At 33.8% G+C, this 20026-nt stretch overlaps 1 protein-coding gene across 3 annotated transcripts in view; it reads right to left on the bottom strand.

Moving 5' to 3' along the window:
- Nucleotides 1-20026, bottom strand: part of SEMA3E (semaphorin 3E) — a 260812-nt gene that overhangs the window by 14475 nt on the left and 226311 nt on the right. For 2 of the 3 annotated variants that reach the window (XM_046668801.1, XM_046668803.1), the window contains exons 8-16: nt 19171-19285; nt 18455-18524; nt 15615-15759; nt 13267-13489; nt 10394-10485; nt 8139-8180; nt 6302-6471; nt 1702-1769; nt 24-163 (exon numbers count right to left, since the gene is read on the bottom strand). In XM_046668801.1, coding sequence (XP_046524757.1) covers nt 24-163; nt 1702-1769; nt 6302-6471; nt 8139-8180; nt 10394-10485; nt 13267-13489; nt 15615-15759; nt 18455-18524; nt 19171-19285 — 1065 coding nt within the window. The remainder of the gene's footprint in view (nt 1-23; nt 164-1701; nt 1770-6301; nt 6472-8138; nt 8181-10393; nt 10486-13266; nt 13490-15614; nt 15760-18454; nt 18525-19170; nt 19286-20026) is intronic. The other variant, XM_046668802.1, reaches the window with a different exon arrangement.

Genomic DNA, 20026 nt, shown 5'->3' on the forward strand with positions numbered 1-20026 from the left:
GTGAACGTGAAGCTATGAATTACCTCCTCTTTCCTTGTGTCATGTCCTTTCTGTACAGACCACATAACTTTTGCTTGTAAAGATCGTGGGGTGCATTCCAACAAAGTACTGTTGTTCTCTATGCCATAGGCCAATCGCTCTTCAGTCTTATCCAAAGCATCCCCTACAACATAAATGTTAACATCAGCCTAGAGACTTTGATTTTACTTGTAAATAATATTTTTAAGAAGATTCTTTATTCAGATCCCTGCAGCAAGTAAATAACTTTTATTACTTATTGCTAGTCATTTAAAGGAGTTATTTAGAGAGACTGACATACCAAAATCTAGGCATTAAAAAGGAACAGCAGGCTATAGGGTGGAACAGAAGGAAGTAACTGGGAATTTGGTTCCAAAGGATGAGACAAGACAGTAAGCAGGTGCATCAATGTTATAAATTCATGGGAAATTATTGGCAACATCCATTGATAAAGCAGGCAAGAGAAGGTGAGCACCAAACAATCAAGCATGGCATAGGATCAAGTTCATCGTTAAAAATAAAAATAGAAAGCAGAAACCAAGATGATATGGCTCTACGTAAACATCTTAACAAGGGATTACACTCATCCAGATATTGGGCTCCTTCAGTAAGAAAAGAGTACGAAACTGAACTAAGGACTTTGTGACCCAGAGCTTCTTGATTATGATCTGTATCCTGGCCCAGAAAGGCTGTGACTGGACTTGAACTTAAATTTGCATACAGGCAAGTACACCTAACTGCAATGGGGAATAGAAGCAAGTGAATTTTTTCCTTGTTGTTGTAATCAACATCAAATTCAATAGCAAGATCTTGGGATTTTTTTCCCTATGCCTGATCTGTCCTCACCTTCAAAACTGATCCCTAAGTTTCCCTAAGATTAAGATCCTGCCTTTCTCTAGCCAATATTCTTGCAGGCTTATGTCCTGCAACAAATCCTGAGTAAGCCTGGGGTCTAGCAAACTGCAATCTTTGGATCTGTGTATAAGCACTGATGGTCTCCCAATCATGGTGCCCCTTCCCCCTGTTACTTCCTAGTAAAACTGGTGACACTAATCACAGCCTATTCACCAGCCAACATCATAGTGTGAAGAGTCAGGACAGTGTTTGTCTGTCTTTTTTGACTACCTTGCATTTGCCTAAAGCTGAAATTTCTTTTCATCCTTTACCCATCAGATCACCTACCACCCTTCCTCAGAAACCCACATCTGCACCTCAAATCCCAGCTCTAGGCTCATTCCACTCCAGTGAAAGAGTCAAAAGTTTTTCGCTTTATTCCATCCCAAAGCTCAGTAGGTGACTTGATATAATTAGTTCACTGTTTACAAAATTACCATAAGTTATATAACATGGTGACCATATTCCCAGGGTAGAGATGGAGAGATAAGTCCTGCAATTCATGTGTCACCAGCCACTTAAAGTATGCAACATTCTTGTTCTAGGATTCCCATTTTGAGGTCTAGTAGTAAAGTTTGGTGGTGGCAAATAAACCATTTTCCTAATTAAGTAAAGTTTATATGTCAAATCCAGAAAATTTTAACTACATGGAAAAGAACGTAATACTTTCAGTAACATTCTAGTATGTATAACAATCACAGAGAAAACAGGACGCTTTTCAAGAAGTTTGCACTTTATCTTCAATGCACACTCTGAGTAATCTCCAGCAATCAATTTTCTATGGATTACCAACAAACTGCTGTCCAAAGCACTGCTGGGCCGCATCTCCATGTCGGACATCTTGTCTGCGGAACCGCCTGGAAGAAAGCAAATGCCCTTAGGGATGTTCAGATTTCAATTTTCCAGACTTTAAAATAAAGCCAACTGCATTAAAGATTCAAGTAGTATTCTATTACTGAAAACCTGCTCAGTCATATGAAACAAGGATGAAATCCAAGTTTCATAGTTTCCTGTATTTCCATTGAATGTCATTCAATGGATAAGATCTATATAAAACTGTTCTTTAAATGTTCACGTAAGTTTGAGTTCTGGATCCTGAAACAATAATTTAAGAAGGTTCTCTTCACATTTTGTTAAAAGTTTAGCTCAACAAGAAGTCTTCTTATTTGAAATGAGTGTTTTGGGTGGTAAGGGATGTGTACAGATAAAGACAGGGATTTGAGGCAGACTATTTATTTGAGGAAAAAATGCATAAAACATATATGTAATAAATTGCATGTTAAAAAAGGTATTTGAATCCAAATATTTTGTTCTATAGCAATCGTGATCAATTAGACAAACATAGTTGCTAATAAAAAGAGATAAGCCAACATATTCAACTTACTCTTATTCAGATATAATATTCAGAAATTATATGCCTCTATTGAATGTGATGGTGTGTTATACATATTTAAGAGGATGTCTTCCACTTAGTGAAACTCAAGGAATATTAGATCTTTCATCAATTTGTCTATTAGAATTAGGATCACTTCTAGCATATTTTCATATTTTATAGATTATTTAGATACATAATTGAAAAATAACACTCCTTATTCATGGAAAAAGAATTCCAGAATATACATCATGTTTTAAATTTGTATATATCTTTCCGAGGAATTAAACAATGGAAATTATTATTAGTACTGGAATTCTAAAATCAAGATCTTCGGCATATTAGTTCAGATTAGAGATAAAAATAAAGATAAAAAATACATAAAGGCAGAAAATACCACTTGCTTCTCTAAATCGTGGCATTTCTTCAAGATTGAGGCAAAGCAGAAGTTTTACCCTTGAGGAGAATGGTGAGGCTTCCAACGTGACAAGGAGATGCTTTAACCATATGCAACGATAAAACTTGGAAAAGGGAACCAGATTCAAATCCCAGTGTAAAACTCACATGCTGTATAGTCTTAAACACATCTCTTTCTTTTCCTGATTCTTTGTGCTGTCCTTTGTAAGATGAAGTTGGTCTAACTGACACGTAAACTCTATTCCAGTCTCAATTTTTCGTTGCTGTTGTTCTAAGTGCTCCTCGTTGTCTCCAAATAATGATAATGGAACACTATTCCAATAGATGGAGTGCTTTCTCACATATGAGTTCAGATATTAGTTAACAACTCAATATTTAAACAACAATTCTTTAAGAATTTCCTTATATTGAAAGTAAGGGCAGATGAACATTTTCGATCAATTTTTAGGATTATGAACTATGTGCAAAAGCATGTTTTTTTTAATAGAGATTGCTGATTAGAAAACCTTATTTATGTTCACCACCTGAAAACTAAAGAACATGATGTAATGTACACAGAATTCAAAATATGATGTACATCCGAAAGTAATTAAAAAAAAACCTGGGGAAAAAAAAGAAAAATCATAGAAAAAAAGATTAAAAATATTTGCATGTAAAAAAAATAAATAAAAGTAATAAAATGTAATATTTCAGAATAAATAAATAAATAAATAAATAAATAAATAAAACCTTACTTAAAGATCTGGTATTTTACAAAGTTAAGATTGAAACTGCACATGGATGATTCTACTGAGCTAAACTGAAAATAGAATTTGACAAAAAAGTAAATAGCAAAAGTAAAAAGTTTTATGCTTCCCGATTATTTAATACTAGTATGAACAGCTATTATACAACCTCCAGCAGCTCTAGATGAGAAGTAAACTGCTGGTGTTGACTCCTCACTTCATTAAGTATTGCATTGGTATTGGGAATCCAACGTCTGCTGAGCAATACTGAATAACAAAGCAGTGGGAAATCAAGGAAATGAGAACTAGTGTCTACTTTACAGAAATGTTATTATACAAATGATGTGAGAATAAAGGGAACTGCAATCAGGTAATTCTAGGTAAGTAAAGTGAATAATAAGCATGCAAAAATTTTGTTTAAAATCATTGGAAACATGCATTTAAAAAGAAAGTTATCATATCCTCCAGCAAGGTTTCAGTTCATTTTATGCTATCCTAACATAGCTGTCCTCTATTTCAGCATTTAAAAAAGAATGTAAATGCTCAGGAGTTTGAGAAAGGTTAATAAGCAAAATTGCCTTTTATTCTCAAAGTCATATATTTTTCTTATATCTCTTGCCTCTTAGAAACTTTTTAAGAGAACACTGGACATAGACAAAATATAACAGCAATGGGAGGAAAAGACCTAGCTCCATAAATTATAGTGTATTTTGGAAGACTATTTTAAACAAGTGGTTAGGGTTGTGAATTAATGGTTTTCTTCTGTTGACTCATTTTCACTCTGTGAACTGAAAAGTATTTATTTTAATGACCAGTTTTCAATTTCTGCTGCTAGTCAGGTCTGAAGCAAAGCAATCTGCCACAAAAGCAAACTATTTTCCCTTCACGTGCTGGAACTTATCCAAAAAGTTTTCCTCCAGGGATGAGTGATGGTTCAAAAGAATCTGACACCACTGACATCTCCATGACCTGTGCTGAACTGAACTAATCCGTTGATGAACACACCTCCTGACTCCAGCGTTTCACTCCTCCCTGTCTACGATTTTGCCCATTCATTTAACCTTTTCTAAATAACTGTTTTGGTCACCCCTTTTAAATATACTACAAAGCTTGTGGTTGTACACTCTTACAAGATGAAACATGCCAAGAAATATTTAGCTATGGAAACTGCTCAGCTAAAATTCATCACCACTATTGCACACCTAATAAAAAACCTTGTTATTTGTACGTATTTGATGCAAGGCTTGTAAACATTTTTATTGTTGCCAATAACAATAAAATAATTTTATTATTTTGGGTAAAATTACCTTTGCACTCTCAGATCCTGCTACTTCACTCCTAACATATGGAATGACATGGTTTTCCCTGAACATTCTGTGTCTTTGTACAAACAATTAATTCCCTTTAACTAAAATCTCCTTCTATCTCTGTCTTCAGGATGGAGCCCAAAGGCTGGGTTATTTTAAGAGTTAAATAATGTTCTATGTGTATTGCACTTAGTCCAGTACCTCATAAGTGAGTGCTCAGTAGAGCTTTCTCCCTCTCTTACTCACAATTCCATTCTCCACCTTAGTTTCTGCTTCCCTATAGACAAGGGGCTGCGATTCTTTCTTCATACCCTTTGTACATAGCACAGTAATTGGCTTAATGGGTGAATAAATCATTAGACAATATTTTCAAATAACTTCTTTATATTCTTCACAAATTGTTTTCAAGCATCAATAAATATTTGTAAAAATCAACTTGCTCAATTCTTTAATACAGTTGGTAAATTATTTAGTTCATAAATGTCTTTTCAAAGCATCTTTTTACTATCTGCTTATTATACCCTTTCTTCAAATACTCACCTAAATGTTAATTTAGCTAAGGTCAAATTAACACAAGTTTTGGAATAGGGAACAAGTTTTTTTAAAAATGAAATTCTACTATACATGTGAACCTATAAAAATAACAGCTATGTTAAATTAGATTTTGAGAAAGGTTTAAAGAAAAGTAAAGCAAAGTGAAAGAGTAAGAATAATTGAAATTAACAAACATTGCTTTTCAGTAAGTAAATTGCATATAGTTCTATGTTTTTGCTTTATATTCTCTTTGGTCACTTTATTAAGATTAAAAAATTGATTATTCTATAATAAATAAAAATATTTTTCCCTCATGTTTTCCCCCAAAGAATGCACAATTTCATATGGCTTGAGTGAAGAAATATCCTTATTCTTCAAAATACTGTGTGCACCTCAAGATCTCCTGTTCAAAGAATCCTGGGATTTACCTTCTCTAACAAGTAGCAATGACCTCGCTGAATTGTAGACAATAGAGTTTGGAGGTCCTGAAGTATCTTTCATTTGTGTTGAATTAAGTCACACATTTCATTAATTATATAGGTCATGCATTTGCCTAGGAGTTAAAATATTCAAAATGAACTTTCAAAACGAAACAAATGAAGACCAGCTGGTAGAGAGGACATGGGGCAAATGCAGGATGGATTTTAGAATTTATTTATTGGTTTTCCTTGTAAGTCTTCGAATCCCTCACTTGTGATGGCTTGCCATTTCCACCTTTTAGGTTTATCTAAACTGGTTTCATGTCTTGCACCAAAAGTTTCAGGAAGGGGAGGAGTTTATTCAAACCTGGGTGGAAAAATAAAATCCTAGCCATATGCTCAGCTCCAGTCTCTACACAATAATTGATGAGAGCTATTTTCAGGAAAACTTCAAGTTTTCAAAGCTCATTTTATGAAAAATATGACTATGATGATTTATTTAAATGAAAATAATATGGCTATTTTCATGGAATGGGTGCAGAAAAAAGAAGATTTAAAAAAAGCGTTAGGGTTTTATTAATCGAGAGAAATATTCCCCGGAAGACTATGTCTCACCTTTTTGCATGTGTGCTGCCAGTTGGGTAATACCGGGAACAGGATATGCCATCCCAAGCACAGTAAGGGTCTCGAGCCAGGCAGCAGTCAGCACAAGCACTTCCGTACATGTCACACTGATGGAATCTGACTTGGGCCACGGTAGAAGTAGATCCAATATACAGCTGTTGCTACAGACATCAAAGAAGAGAGAGGCCACTAGCAGAAATGGACAGAACTCTCACTGAGCTCTTATACTTAGATTTTCACATTTATAGACAATCAGCTCTCTGAATATTCACTTAAATTACTGTAATTACTCAGGATAAATAACTGAATATTGATCCTTTCACTTCTCCAAGATTTGAAATACTATTACAGACTTGGATGCATGAGTAACAAAATTGCTAGAGTGAGCTTGACAAAATCTCAGGAAGTGACTATTCCTTTATTCATTATCTATGTAGAAAGAGTCTTTGATCATCTAACATTGCAGGTCTTTTTTAAAGAGCTATAGGAATGTCCAATAAGAGATCAGATGAATGGTCTTTTTTGCATTTTTAACTGAGATCATTGACATAGAATATTATATTAGTTTTAGGTATACAACATAATGATTTGAGATATATGTATGTATACAAATGTATATATAGTGAAACAATCACCCCAATAAGTCTACTTAACATCCCTCACCACACACAGGTACAATTCTTTTCCTTGTTATGAACACTTTTAAAATCTACTCTTTTAGCAACTTTCAAACATACAATACAGTATTATTAACTATAATCACCATGCCATACATTACGTTCCCAGGATTTATTTTATAACTGGAAGTTTGTACCATTTGATCACCTTCACCCATTTCACCCACTCTCCTTCCCCTGCCTCTGGCAACCACAGTCTGTTCTATGAGTTTGTTTGTGTTTTTTTTTTAAATTCCACATATAAGTGAGTTCATATGGTATTTGTCTTTCTCTGACTAATTTCACTTAGCATAGTGCCATAAAAGTCCATCTATATTGTTGCAAATGGCAGGATTTCCCTCTCTTTTATGGCTGAATAATATTCCATTGTATATACATATATGCCACATTTTCTTAATCCATTCATTTGTCTATGGACACTTAGGTTGTTTCCTTGTCTTGGCTATTGTAAATAATGCTGCAATGAACATGGAGGTGCAGCTATCTTTTCGAGTTAGTGTTTTCATTTCCTTCAAGTAAATACCCAGAAATGGAATTGCTGGATCATATGGTAGTTCATGTTTAATTTTGTGAGGAACCTCGATATCATTTTCCACAGTGACTGCACCAATTGATATTCCCACCAACACTGTACATTGACATATAACATTTAGAGGAGTGATGTAGATACATATAGAATGACATAGAATAAACTGTAAGATACGTTGTTAAGTAAAAGGGATAAGTATCAGAACAACAATCATGTTCCCGTTTGCCTAAACATAAAAGGTTATTCATAAATAAATTTGTGGTAATATATACAACCAACTATTTCTGAAGAAATATACACCAGAAACTGGTTCCTGGAAGGGAAGTTTGTGTTTCCCTGAACACTTTTTTGTATTACCATCATTACAATTATTTTGGCAAAAACTTTAGCAAAAAAATTATAGAATAAAGTCCTATCATGATAATAGAAGTAAATAAACTCTTGCATATCTTTCTAAAAATACAAAATGAAGAAACATATTATACGTAAATCACTATATATTTTTGTCAGAATAAAACTGTAACTTTTTCATTTATAAACACATATACATATGCTCTTTATCCTTTGACCTTAACTCATATATAAAACATGCACACCATACACACACATGCACACAACTTACTCTCTTTGAAGAAATCTCCATAGAAATAATAGGAACTGGATCCTGAAAAATTTTAAAAAAGTTTCCTTTTTACGAAAGGAAATATAGGAACATACCTTAACATGGTTGTAAATTACCTGAAATCATATTAGATATGTCAGTGGTTCTATGCCAAGCAGTCTATACCTTTCATTTTAGTAAATCAATAGGAAAATACAATCAAATTAAAATATAGCTTTCTTTTTAAAAGTCTTTTCTGATGGAATGGGACAGATATGTAGATGAGAAAAGCAGTAAATAATCTAAGCAGCTTACTATTTGTCTCTAAAACATAATTTTTGTATTTGCATTTGAATATTATTCATGCTTTGGAAACTCAAATATCTTTAAATAAAATAATAAAGTCAGAGTGTTCATTCTTATAAAGTATGTTGAACCATTAGAAGTGAAACAGTTATGTCTTTGCATCGGTGTTATTGCTAATAAACCACGTGATCTTTAATTGTTTTAACCCAAGCCTAAACAAAATAATTTTCATTGGAGTTATCATGGTCAATCACAATGAACCCAGGATGCTTTGAACAAGATGAAAAACCTCATCGTTCTAGCATTGCACCAGAGGAAGAACGACCTATAGCACAGTTTTGAGAGCCTATGTGTTATTCGAGGGATAGCGATTAGAGGGTGTAAGGAGCCACAAACTCAGATCAATTCTGCAAGTGGAGAAGCAATGGGCAGGCACTCTTGGATGATTACCCTTTGAAGAATTACATTGTGAAAGAGAAAATTTGACCCCTGTGTCAATGATTACTTTAAAAAATATTTTAAACTACAGAACTCTTTACGTATGCATGCATGCATTCATTTATTCATTCAGGCAACAATGTCACTTAAGGGTTTATATGATCAAGACACCGTGGTGGATGCTGTTAATATGAAAGCTATGGTCCTTAACATGAAATGAAATTTTACACAGAGGTCCAATATGCAAAATAAACAAAAGCATAGCTGCTCTGGTTGAGATAGAAAGATGGTTAGCTTTGGGTGTGGTTATGGGGAATCTAATCTCCAGGACAGCCAAGGTGAAGCAAACTGTTTTTCATCAATAAAAACATTTTCATATATAATCATTACATATATATATACAGTCATTTTCATTATTTGCAGATCGTGTTTTTGCATATTTGCTTAACTCACTAACATTTATTTGTAACCCCAACTTCAATATTCGTGGTGTTTTGCAGTCATTCACAAACATGTGCAGGCATAGAGTGGCAAAAAATTGCAGTTGCCCAACATGCACATTCCCAGTTGAGGTCGATGAAGGCGATAACCGACCTTCTCGTTTCAGCTCTTATATGGTAAACAAGTGTCCCTTTTGTGGGCTATTTAGTGCCATGTTTTCACACTTTTGTGTTTCTTTTTGGCAATTTTGATGTTTAAAATGGCCCCATAGTGATGAAGTGTTGTCTTGCGTCCCTAAATTCCAAAAGGCTGTGATGTGCCTTATGGAGAAAACACGTGTGTTAATCTTTGTTCAGGCAGGAGTTATAGTGGTGGCTGTGAGTTCAATGTGAATTAATCAAAAATATATACTCAATAAGGTGATTTTTATACAGGGCAGAACAGAAACACACATAAAAGAAGGCTATGAATTAATCAGTTGACAAAAACCTTGTGACTAGAGACTCTCGGGAACCTAATCCTGTATTTCCTCTAAGAGTAATGGTCAGTATTCACTAAGTCAGTGTTCATGGTAACTTTAAAGGCCATAACTGCCACAATATTGAGACTTGACTTGTGTGTGTGTGTGTGTGTGTGTGTGTGTGTGCATATACACAATTGTTTTTGTCATGTCTAAACTTTTCATTATCATTTTGCATTTTTCTTTTTTAATAAATTCTCTGTGTAACTAATATGTTATTTTATTAAAACGGCAGTATACTTATCACATTGTTAAATCGTCTGTATTCACAGTGCATTTGTACAGGATGAGATTGGCAATATGATTCTGGAATTCATATGTGGGTAAGCGCTCTTTCTTTAAGTCACAGTTCACATGTAGAAATGCTTTCCTGTTAGGTAAATATTGGCCTCTTCATTTCAATAGTCTCTGACAATCAGATAGATACATCAAGATTTTAAATCATTCCTTACTTCATTTGAATTCACAACATGCCTGTTAGAAAAGAACTGACACAATGTCTTTCTTATTTACAACTCACTTGCAATTGTCTGTAATACATAAATGTCGTCTATACTTTTACTAAAAATACCTTGAATATCTGAAGTTCTTCTAGAATTACTTCTTCCATTGATTCTGTTTCTTGATTGTAAATCGTGATTACTTTCAGCACAATCCCATTATCTGCAAGAAAGGAAAAGAAGAGATAAACTAGAAGCTTTATCACAATCTAGTTTTCAAACAATTAAAAGCCATGTAGGCATTATGGATTCAAATAAGATTTGAAATCTAGATGAAGGAAACATTTAATCATTGCAGTTAAAACAATATTACTACTTATATCTTCCTATTTTCAATTAGCAAAAAAAATTAACTTTATATGCCTGGCCAAAAAATAAGACCAAATAATATATAATTATTTTTCAAAAATTTCAATTCAAAGGGGCTGGCCCCGTGGCCGAGTGGTTGGGTTCGCGCGCTCCGCTGCAGGCGGCCCAGTGTTTCGTTGGTTCGAGTCCTGGGCGCGGACGTGGCGCTACTCATCGGACCGCGCTGGGGCAGCGTCCCACATGCCACAGCTAGAGGAACCCACAGCGAGGAGTATACAACTGTGTGCCGGGGGGCTTTGGGGAGAAAAAGGAAATAATAAAATCTTTAAAAAAAAAATTTCAATTCAAAAATCTAATAAAGGTTTAGAAATCAAAACGTCTTTTGGAATTAGTGAGATATGATAGGTGCCAAATTATTTTAGCTTCTTCTGTGCTGAATGATGAAAGAAAATCTTTTTACCTAAAGCTACTTTCCTTATAGGAAACTATACTTTTAATCTTAGGGAGCCTTCCAAACAACACATTAGGGAAATCTTTATATTTATATGTGTGTGTGTGTGTATACTTTTAATAAGAAAAATTTCAAATATATGCTATCGAGAGAATAGCATCGTGAGTCCTCCTGTACTAATCACTTGGCTTCCATAATTACCAAGGATTTTATAAATTTATATTCATATCTTAAAACTCCACCTATTTTTATTATTCCTGATATTCTGAGCTTGTTCTTTCCAAAAAAAAATTTAATAAGACATTAATTTTCCTGGAAGAATAATTTGGTGTAGTGCTAGAAGTAACTCAGAAAAACATAAGCACTTTGGAGGAACTGATGCAACAGTTTCTATGGTATCTAAGCAATTTGTTTAAAAATTATCCAATCTTGTGGTTCGGTTAATAAAATTTGATTAAAATAAAACTAATAACAATTACTTGTTTTATACACTAAAAGGAACACAAGTTATCATAATTTTTAAAGTCAAGCACACATAATAAATATGCCACGATTATTATATGAAGCAAAAAGCAAAGGTGAAACTCAAATTGTTAAATTGTAACTAGTGATTTTGCAATAAGAACTCTCTCTCTCTGTCTCTACGTATATACATATACATAAATTGTTAAAGCATGTGTCTGGTAAATTTGCATAAAAATAACTATCATTTGTGGGATTTTCCAATGTTGTATTCATCACACATTCATAAAATATGTTCTTTAGTGCTGAAAAGCTGTGATTCAATATTTTGATATCTTTGAATTAAACATGGTTTATATGATAGCACAAGTATATATTTGACATTTCTGGAATTCTCTGAAATAGCTTTGGTCAATATAAGAAGAAAGTATTTCTAAAAACAGTCTTGGACTGATATGTATGACTTCTACTTTCCACGGCATTTAAAAATAATATACCTTTTTCCATGATTAATTTTATCAAATATTTCTCTAGCTTATGAAACTCTTTTTTTCATTTTTATTTTTTTTTAACTCTGTTGGATACCACTATGAATGAATTCATGGCCAGGTAACTTTAAGTTTGTTAAAGAAATCTGATGCTTTGTTCATCTTGAGCCCCAGTGCAGAGCATATTATTAATCTCCTAAAATAAATGATAAAAGATAGCCTGCACCAGAGATCAATGTCTGGAAATCAGATGAATGTTTCCTTACTTAAATCTTTGCTTTTTCAAAAAGTATGACTGGAGAAGCCCAAGCACCAATATTAATATTATATCCTGATTCCTGAGATTCCTGATCTGAGCATATGCAATGTCTCTTTAGAATTATGAGTCCATGGTTAAAGTTATATATGGTGGAATGATAACTCTTCTAAATAGCAACTACTGGAGCAATTACTATGATGCATATGAAAAAAGAAATTATCATTTTAAAGACTTTTTAAATGACTATTACTATGATGCATATGAAAAAAGAAATTATCATTTTAAAGACTTTTTAAATGACTATAGAATTTTAAAGTACTTAGAATTTGATACATATTACCCTGAATGCTAAAGGATTCCAAGTTCTCTTCCACAAGCTAGATTTAACGTATGGCATTAACTGAGATTAGATATTTTAAAATTTCACTTTTAGCATATTTATTACATTTTGTTTTATTAATGCAGGATATTATAGCTTTGGTCTAAAAGTTTACCTCCATTATGGGTAACATTTGCCCTGTTTCGTACAAATGGTTGATTCTGACGGGGCCTGATAAGCATTGCTGTGATTATAGATTTAGGTGAAGTTATTGTACCAAGTTGTTTGAAAGATCTCCAGACCTTAACTGAGCAGCCAAGGGTGGGAGAGGACCTGAGGGACTGACGGGGAACCATCCCTGCTATGGCACCCTATTTCATCTGTGAGAAGTTCTATTTGGAACCAATACTGTTTAATAACGTTGATTACTCATTCCTTCACTTATTCATCTGTTCAAATGCATTAAGTATTGACCACGTAATAGGAATTATGTGCTGTAACTGCCCCAAATCCTCCCTTCCAATGCAGCGGATGAGCAGTGTATAAATGGGCTAACGGGTCAACAGATTTGTTGATAGGTCTTTTCTAAAAATATTAATAATGTTATGGATTTTAGGGTTCAATTTAAATGTCTCCAAGTACTTTCTAATTTTTACCTGTCCCAATAAACAAGACATCATATTGGCCATCCTCAGCTTCCACTCGATCAACTGCTATTTGTTTCAGGTTATATTTTCCATCTGTTTTCACCAGTATCGGTTTTTTATGCGCAGGTTTTATGGGCTGGTACATAAGTGGATGGCTTCTCACAAATCGGATGGCATCATCGGGATAGTCTTTTGTGGTTCCGTACCTCCCTCCGTTCACTTTGCTGGCACACTGAAATAGAAGTGGATGAAATAATTTTTTGCCTTATATTTATAATCAATTATGAAAAGAATTAGAAAAATTGGATATGTTCAATTAATCAACTGTGCATTTAGAAATTTTTAGAAACCATATGTTTTTCATTCCATCTGCATTAAAAATTGCAAAGGGAAGCAGTTATTTCAAACATGCAGCACTAGAAATATACAGAAAAGAATGAAATCCCAGAAAAGTGAAGTATATTTACTACTGGTTCATTTTGGAGGGGGCAAAAATGTATAATATCATAAATATTGTAATTATTTTCCCTTTTTTTGGACATTTATTTTTTCACATTTTAAGTTAAATTTTGAAAGAAAACAATCTATTGTTCATAGCAAAACAAAAAGCCTCTTGTTGTGCCAAATCTTCCCCCCAAATTAAAGATCACAGCCACAAAAACCAGCTTTCCCATTATAGATACTGTGATAATATGATTGATGATGATTCCAGTTGGTTCACTAACTGGAGTTTTAGTGCTGTAATATAGAAACCTATTCAAATTCCATCATTGTTAATTAAGGAAAAAAAAGCTCTTTGTTCCACTGTAATCTGTATGAATTTGTATTATTTTTGTATGGATTAGCCACAACAAATTGAGAAAACCAGAAACATTTGCTAAATGTCTCAATTCTCAAATCACTGACTCTAAAAATAAATGTTCACAGCCCCTAAGTTACTCCTTGGAATAGCGAAGTTCTTATTAAGTACTCCCTCATTTCACATATTTTCTTCCAGAACCAGCAAAACTTGCAATGATTGTGTTGATAAAAATTTTCCACTTCAGAGTATAAATACAATAGTTTAGTAATCAGATTCTGCAAAGAGGGCACTTTTAATGGTTTGTTTTAAAAATTCAGGTCATATTTCTTAATTTGGCATGAATTTTTTCACTTGAGTGTACTCTGATGATATATAATTGGAAACATTTTGGGTCAGCCTGGAGCAGTTCAGTAACTAGTCACTTCCTTCAAATCTCCTTTAATACCATGTGGTTTCAAGAAGTACTTCCAGCAAAGCCACAGGAGTGGCTTTTCTCCATTTAAATTGTAATTTCAATCAATAGAATGAAATAAAATACACTTTATGTCTTCCTGGAAGTAATAATTTTAAGCTTGTGAGAGAGAGTGATTGAAATGGTAAAGCCTCACACTCAGTAGAGGTGAGACTCGTTTCCACTTTGGATTTTGGCTCTTAAAAAACGATTTTTACTTGACTTGCAAGGACTTGAGGAATCAGCATAGTTATGAGTTTTCACCAGCTGCTCATAAAAGCATAGACTTTGACTTGCACGACAAGTTAAATGTTTGTTCTCCACAGCCCACACAGCACACACAATGATCCTACATTTTTCCAATCTAGTTGTGCATAGGACATGTAATACAAAATCTCATCATCATCATTGTCATCATCATCATTTTTAGATAGGTGTGTAATTAAAAGCACAAGAATTTGAATGGCTAGTTAGGGAGAATCTTAGCGGCAGCAGTTCAGAGGCAAGCGCTGGAGCTTCCTGTCCTCCAGCAGCATATCTGTATTGGCACTTTTCTTCTAGGAGCCAGCAAGGGTGTTAAATGAGATGCTAAGTATTCTGAGGAGGCAGAGAAATGCTTCTTTTAGATATGCCATAGTGAGAAGTAAGAAGAAAGTTTGGCCTAGAGAACTTAGAGGCTGACCCAAATATTAGAATATAAAAATTTGATAACATTCTTCTGCTTGGAAGTTATATGTGGCACTAATTCTTCTGAAGAGGCTTGGAGGAAAATGATACTCCTTTAGTGATGTTTCTGTATTCATCAGTACCCTTAAAAATAAAATATTAGGTGGAGCTACTTAGACAGCCAAAATATCAGTGATAATACATATTTTATAATGCTGCTAACATGTACCTATCATAGAGTCTTTTCACTAAATAACAAGCATACAACTAAATATAAGAAGTGATTTTTCTTTAGCATGCAAGTAATCAAGCATATTTTTAGGTGTAGAATTTCTTGATTGTTTAAGGCAAAGTTTTTTAAAGTATCTGAAACAGTGAGCAAAATATTATGTCAGAGTCTTTAAAGATAAGAATATGTTGTTAAATATCTAAACTTACAGAGCCAGGTCTTGGATAAGGGACTTTTCCTTCATAGAGTGTCCAGTGGTATTCAGGTCCTTCCTTATGTGCATATGGCCCATTAAAGGCTGCCCGGATGCTAGACATATGATAGACACATACTGCATGCCCTCTAAATATATTACTGAAAAATACAAAACAAGATAATTACTCTTCTGGAACTGACTAGGAGGTCACCTAGTCAAACCCTCCAGACTACGTAGATAAGAATATAGTCTTTTGGGTAAAAAAGTTGCAATCTCTTAAGCATTGTATATTCTAGAAATATTAACTGTTGGAATATTTCAAGTATTGAAACTCCAAAACTTACCATTTCTTTGCCTATTTACTATCATAAATTGAAAATGACATTGTTAGAATCAAAAAGGAGTTGTGTCACTTCACTATCACTATTAAATCTTATGTTTATACATTTTTTATTAAGGAAGATCTGGCCTTAATATTAAAGAAGGTTCATTCCCAAGTTGGATTACTCATTTTAAGGTTTATTTCCTTGCATGTTTTTCCATCTTCAGAGGAGATACTGCTTTTCTAATCACCATGCTGTTAATATTGCCACAAATTCTATTCAAACTTTATTAGATTTCTCAGTGTGTTTATTAGATTTCTCAGTAACAATTTCTCAGATTGTTACTCATGAACAATTTAAAAGTCACAAAAATTTGGAACTTTGTTATATTCTTTAGCTTGAGGTCACACAGACATTAACAAGCTTGATGTATTTTCCTTCCTCTAGGTCACTGAAAACAGTGCTATAGTGGAAAGAGGATGGACCAAACAAGATTAATTTCGGGAAAATGACAAATTATATAAAACAGATTTTTTACCTCCAGAACTAGTAGCAATTGAAATTATTTTCTTGATAAAAATTTCTACGTGCTGAGGATAAACACATTGACTAATGACAGCAAGGTTTATCGGGGACATTTGTAATAAGATTCTGCAAAGGAACATTTCCAAATGATTTGTTTTAAAGATCTGGTCATATTTCTTAAATTGGCATTATCTGAATGAATTCTAACATTTCCATAGCATCCTTATTGTGAGAGTAAAAATAATTAATGATTGTGAAAGTGCTCTGCAAAATGCAAAGTTCTTTATAAATATAAAATTTCCCACATTCTAAGACACCTGTAGAACAGCACTTGTGTTAGGTCTTAGGACATCAATTCACACATTTTATAATACACCTTGAAGCAATTGGAAATGCCTGCTGTAGGGAGAAAACCAGAGATAGTCTCCCAACCAAAGTGGCAGTAAACCTTTGATCACCATGCTACAAATATCAACCTTTAAGTCAGGTAACAGCTGGGAAGACTTTTTCTCAGATTTATATATAAATTGAACAGTCCAAATTGAAATTATGAAAGAAAATCACGTCTTGTCTTTGAAATCTCAGACAGAACCATTATGCTATCATTTAGGAAAGTAGCATATAAAATGAAGATACTAACCCATAGAAAACTACACTCATAGTTTGCATTTATCATTTAAAGCCATAGAATTCTCATGCAACATATAAATTATTCACTGGCATACAGGAGAAGATGAAGTAAAAGAAAAAATTTAGGGATTTTTCACGGACTGTGATAACTATCAACAAACAGTAACTAATTTTCTTTGCATCAGGGAATAATTGATAGCAAAATTGTTTGCATGTTTCTCTACTGAAGAAAAGGTCACTTTACAATATCAAGATGCTTGTCCAAAGAGCTTTATTATTTTTTTCACAGTGAACATAAGAAATCACCAGCTGAAAAACTAAACAAAAGCTCTATGGAGAGACCCTAAGCAAACATGTTTACATGGTTATATAAGAGTTTAAGGCCAATGAAATGCAAAAGAGGGACTGAGTAATATCATTCTATCCCTGTCAAGAGAATTGAGGCATATTCTTTATTTCTCATCCTGTCATCTCACCTCTACTCTGCCTTATTTGGAAATACACTCAAGAAATTATTATGTAAACTTTCAGCTAAAATTGATTCTAACAATATTTTTTCATTCATGTATCAACACACATGGAACTATATTTAGTTCATTTTTCCAGTACTCTTCAATGGATACAAAATACAAAAACGTAAAAGAGAAAAATAATAGATTAAAGCCCTAAACTCGAGTAGCCTATTTAAGTGCAAAACATGGAGGGCAAATTACAAATGTTTGTCCACTATGAGTCTGCATAGGAGCAGGACAACCAGAGTGAAGGAAGGGGCAGAGTGTTTTGTGATTAGGTAATCAAGGAGTATTTCTTGAAGATGACAACTGACCTGTATTGGAGAACTGATATAAGCCAGGGTTGGAAGAGAGAGTCATTTCAAGTAAGATAAAGTAGATAGTGGGATTCTGTGAAGGTATCATCTTATCAAAAGCAAAGCATTTGAGAGCTTTGAGTAAAAACTTTCAAAGGTAAGTAGGTAAGATCTGATAGAGAGCCTTGAAAGTCTGACTTGGAAAATTCTATATGATGATTAAAAGAATTGCCCTAGACTCTGTGGCATGAAATTAATAACTTATAAACTAGATAAGAAAGGAAATCATTCTGTTGTCAATCAGAGAGGAAAGAGATTAGGATGCTGGGCATAGGAGGGTGCTGGGGTACTTCAAACAAAACCAATAAGGATCTGGATTGAGATGGTGGCTTTAAAAATGAAAGTAGAATTGCAAACATAGGAGAATGAAGAGACATTGGTGACTTATAAAGTACAGAAAATGAGAATGACAAATGGGTCAATAGTATTCCAAGTTGCATACACAGTGAAGGGGTGAGGCATTTTTTTTGTTTCATCACATTTTTATTGAGCATATAAATTTCTCACCTGGTAGTGTTAAAGAGTCCAAATATCACTGGGTTCTTATGATCTCTGGTATACAGCAAAAAAACATCCTCTGAAAAATTAAAGACCATTACATTACTTAGTATTTTTAGCCCACTAAAATAGTTTAGAACCGATTACATATTTTTTTTTAAAGATTTTTTTTTTTTTTTAGATTTTATTTTTTCCTTTTTCTCCCCAAAGCCCCCCGGTACATAGTTGTGTATTCTTCGTTGTGGGTTCTTCTAGTTGTGGCATGTGGGATGCTGCCTCAGCGTGGTCTGATGAGCAGTGCCATGTCCGCGCCCAGGATTCGAACTAACGAAACACTGGGCCGCCTGATACAGAGTGAGCGAACTTAACCACTCGGCCACGGGGCCAGCCCCCCAATTACATATTTTAAGATACAAATTTTCATATGCAATCATACAAACGTGACCAAATCACAACAGTGTGAAACGGTGGCTTTGAGCTGGCCCTCAAGGAAGGGACCAGAGGAGCTGACCCTGAGCTAATGAGATGGTTCTCTTTTTGTTCCTGCAACTCGTCTGTCCCCAACACGTGGACCTGGTCAAACTGAAAAGAACAGAAACTTGCTCTAAATTAGACAGAAGTCAAACACTCCAGAAAGCAAGTGCCCATATATGCTAGAGACAGTGAGGTTTATAGAAAGGCATATACATCAAAGAACAAAGTTCAGTTCTCCCAATAATATTTACCTAATTCATCAAAATATGTATCAATTCCATTCATTCCTGGTACTGAGCAAACCAGTCTCGCTTTTAGGAAAGTGCTCCACTTATTCACCAGCATTCTCTGTCCTCCCACATCATTCTGTGAAAAACAAAAAGCAGGTAAATAGCTGCTTAAGGAACTTTTACCAACAGATTTTTTGTATTATAAAACATATAGATGGCAAGAGTTGTAGCTTTTTCATTTAATGTGGAAAATTTAGCAAACAATCCCATACACGCATTTCCCCATAAATTTCTTTTTAGGTTTGCACATCTGCCGTGTCAGTGTACTTTCACTCTGGCCCGTTAAATATACTTTCTAGATATTAAGAATGTTAACAGTAGTCTCTCCTAAATAAAGCAGTGGCTTTTACAATACAGCAAACTTTTTATTATTTTAGTGATAAATAATCTGCTTATCTCAGAAATATGGAAACATCCATTCCTTTTTCTTCCTTTAGAAAAAAACCTTGAAATGCACACACAATGTAAATATATATTTGCATACCCATACACTACATATACACGCGTTGACATATATATCTCTTCCTAAGTTTATTCTTAAATATCTTTTAAATATCAAAATAACTTTATATTTGCAGTATTATTAGCATTCTCTCAATATATATGCTATTTCAGTTGGTTTTGAATGATCCCAAACAACCTATCTGACAACAGCAAACTACAGATGTTTCTTCTACAGAGTCAACCAAATGAATTGTTGAAACATACTTATGTAAATCACTTAGAATGACGACTCAAGAAACTAAAAAGATTTTGGTTAAATTAATTTTTAAAAATGGCGCTCAAACTTCTGTATGGGAAGAAGTACAGCCTAATT

This window comes from Equus quagga, chromosome 8, assembly GCF_021613505.1.
Source record: "Equus quagga isolate Etosha38 chromosome 8, UCLA_HA_Equagga_1.0, whole genome shotgun sequence".
NCBI classification, from domain to species: Eukaryota; Metazoa; Chordata; class Mammalia; order Perissodactyla; family Equidae; genus Equus; species Equus quagga.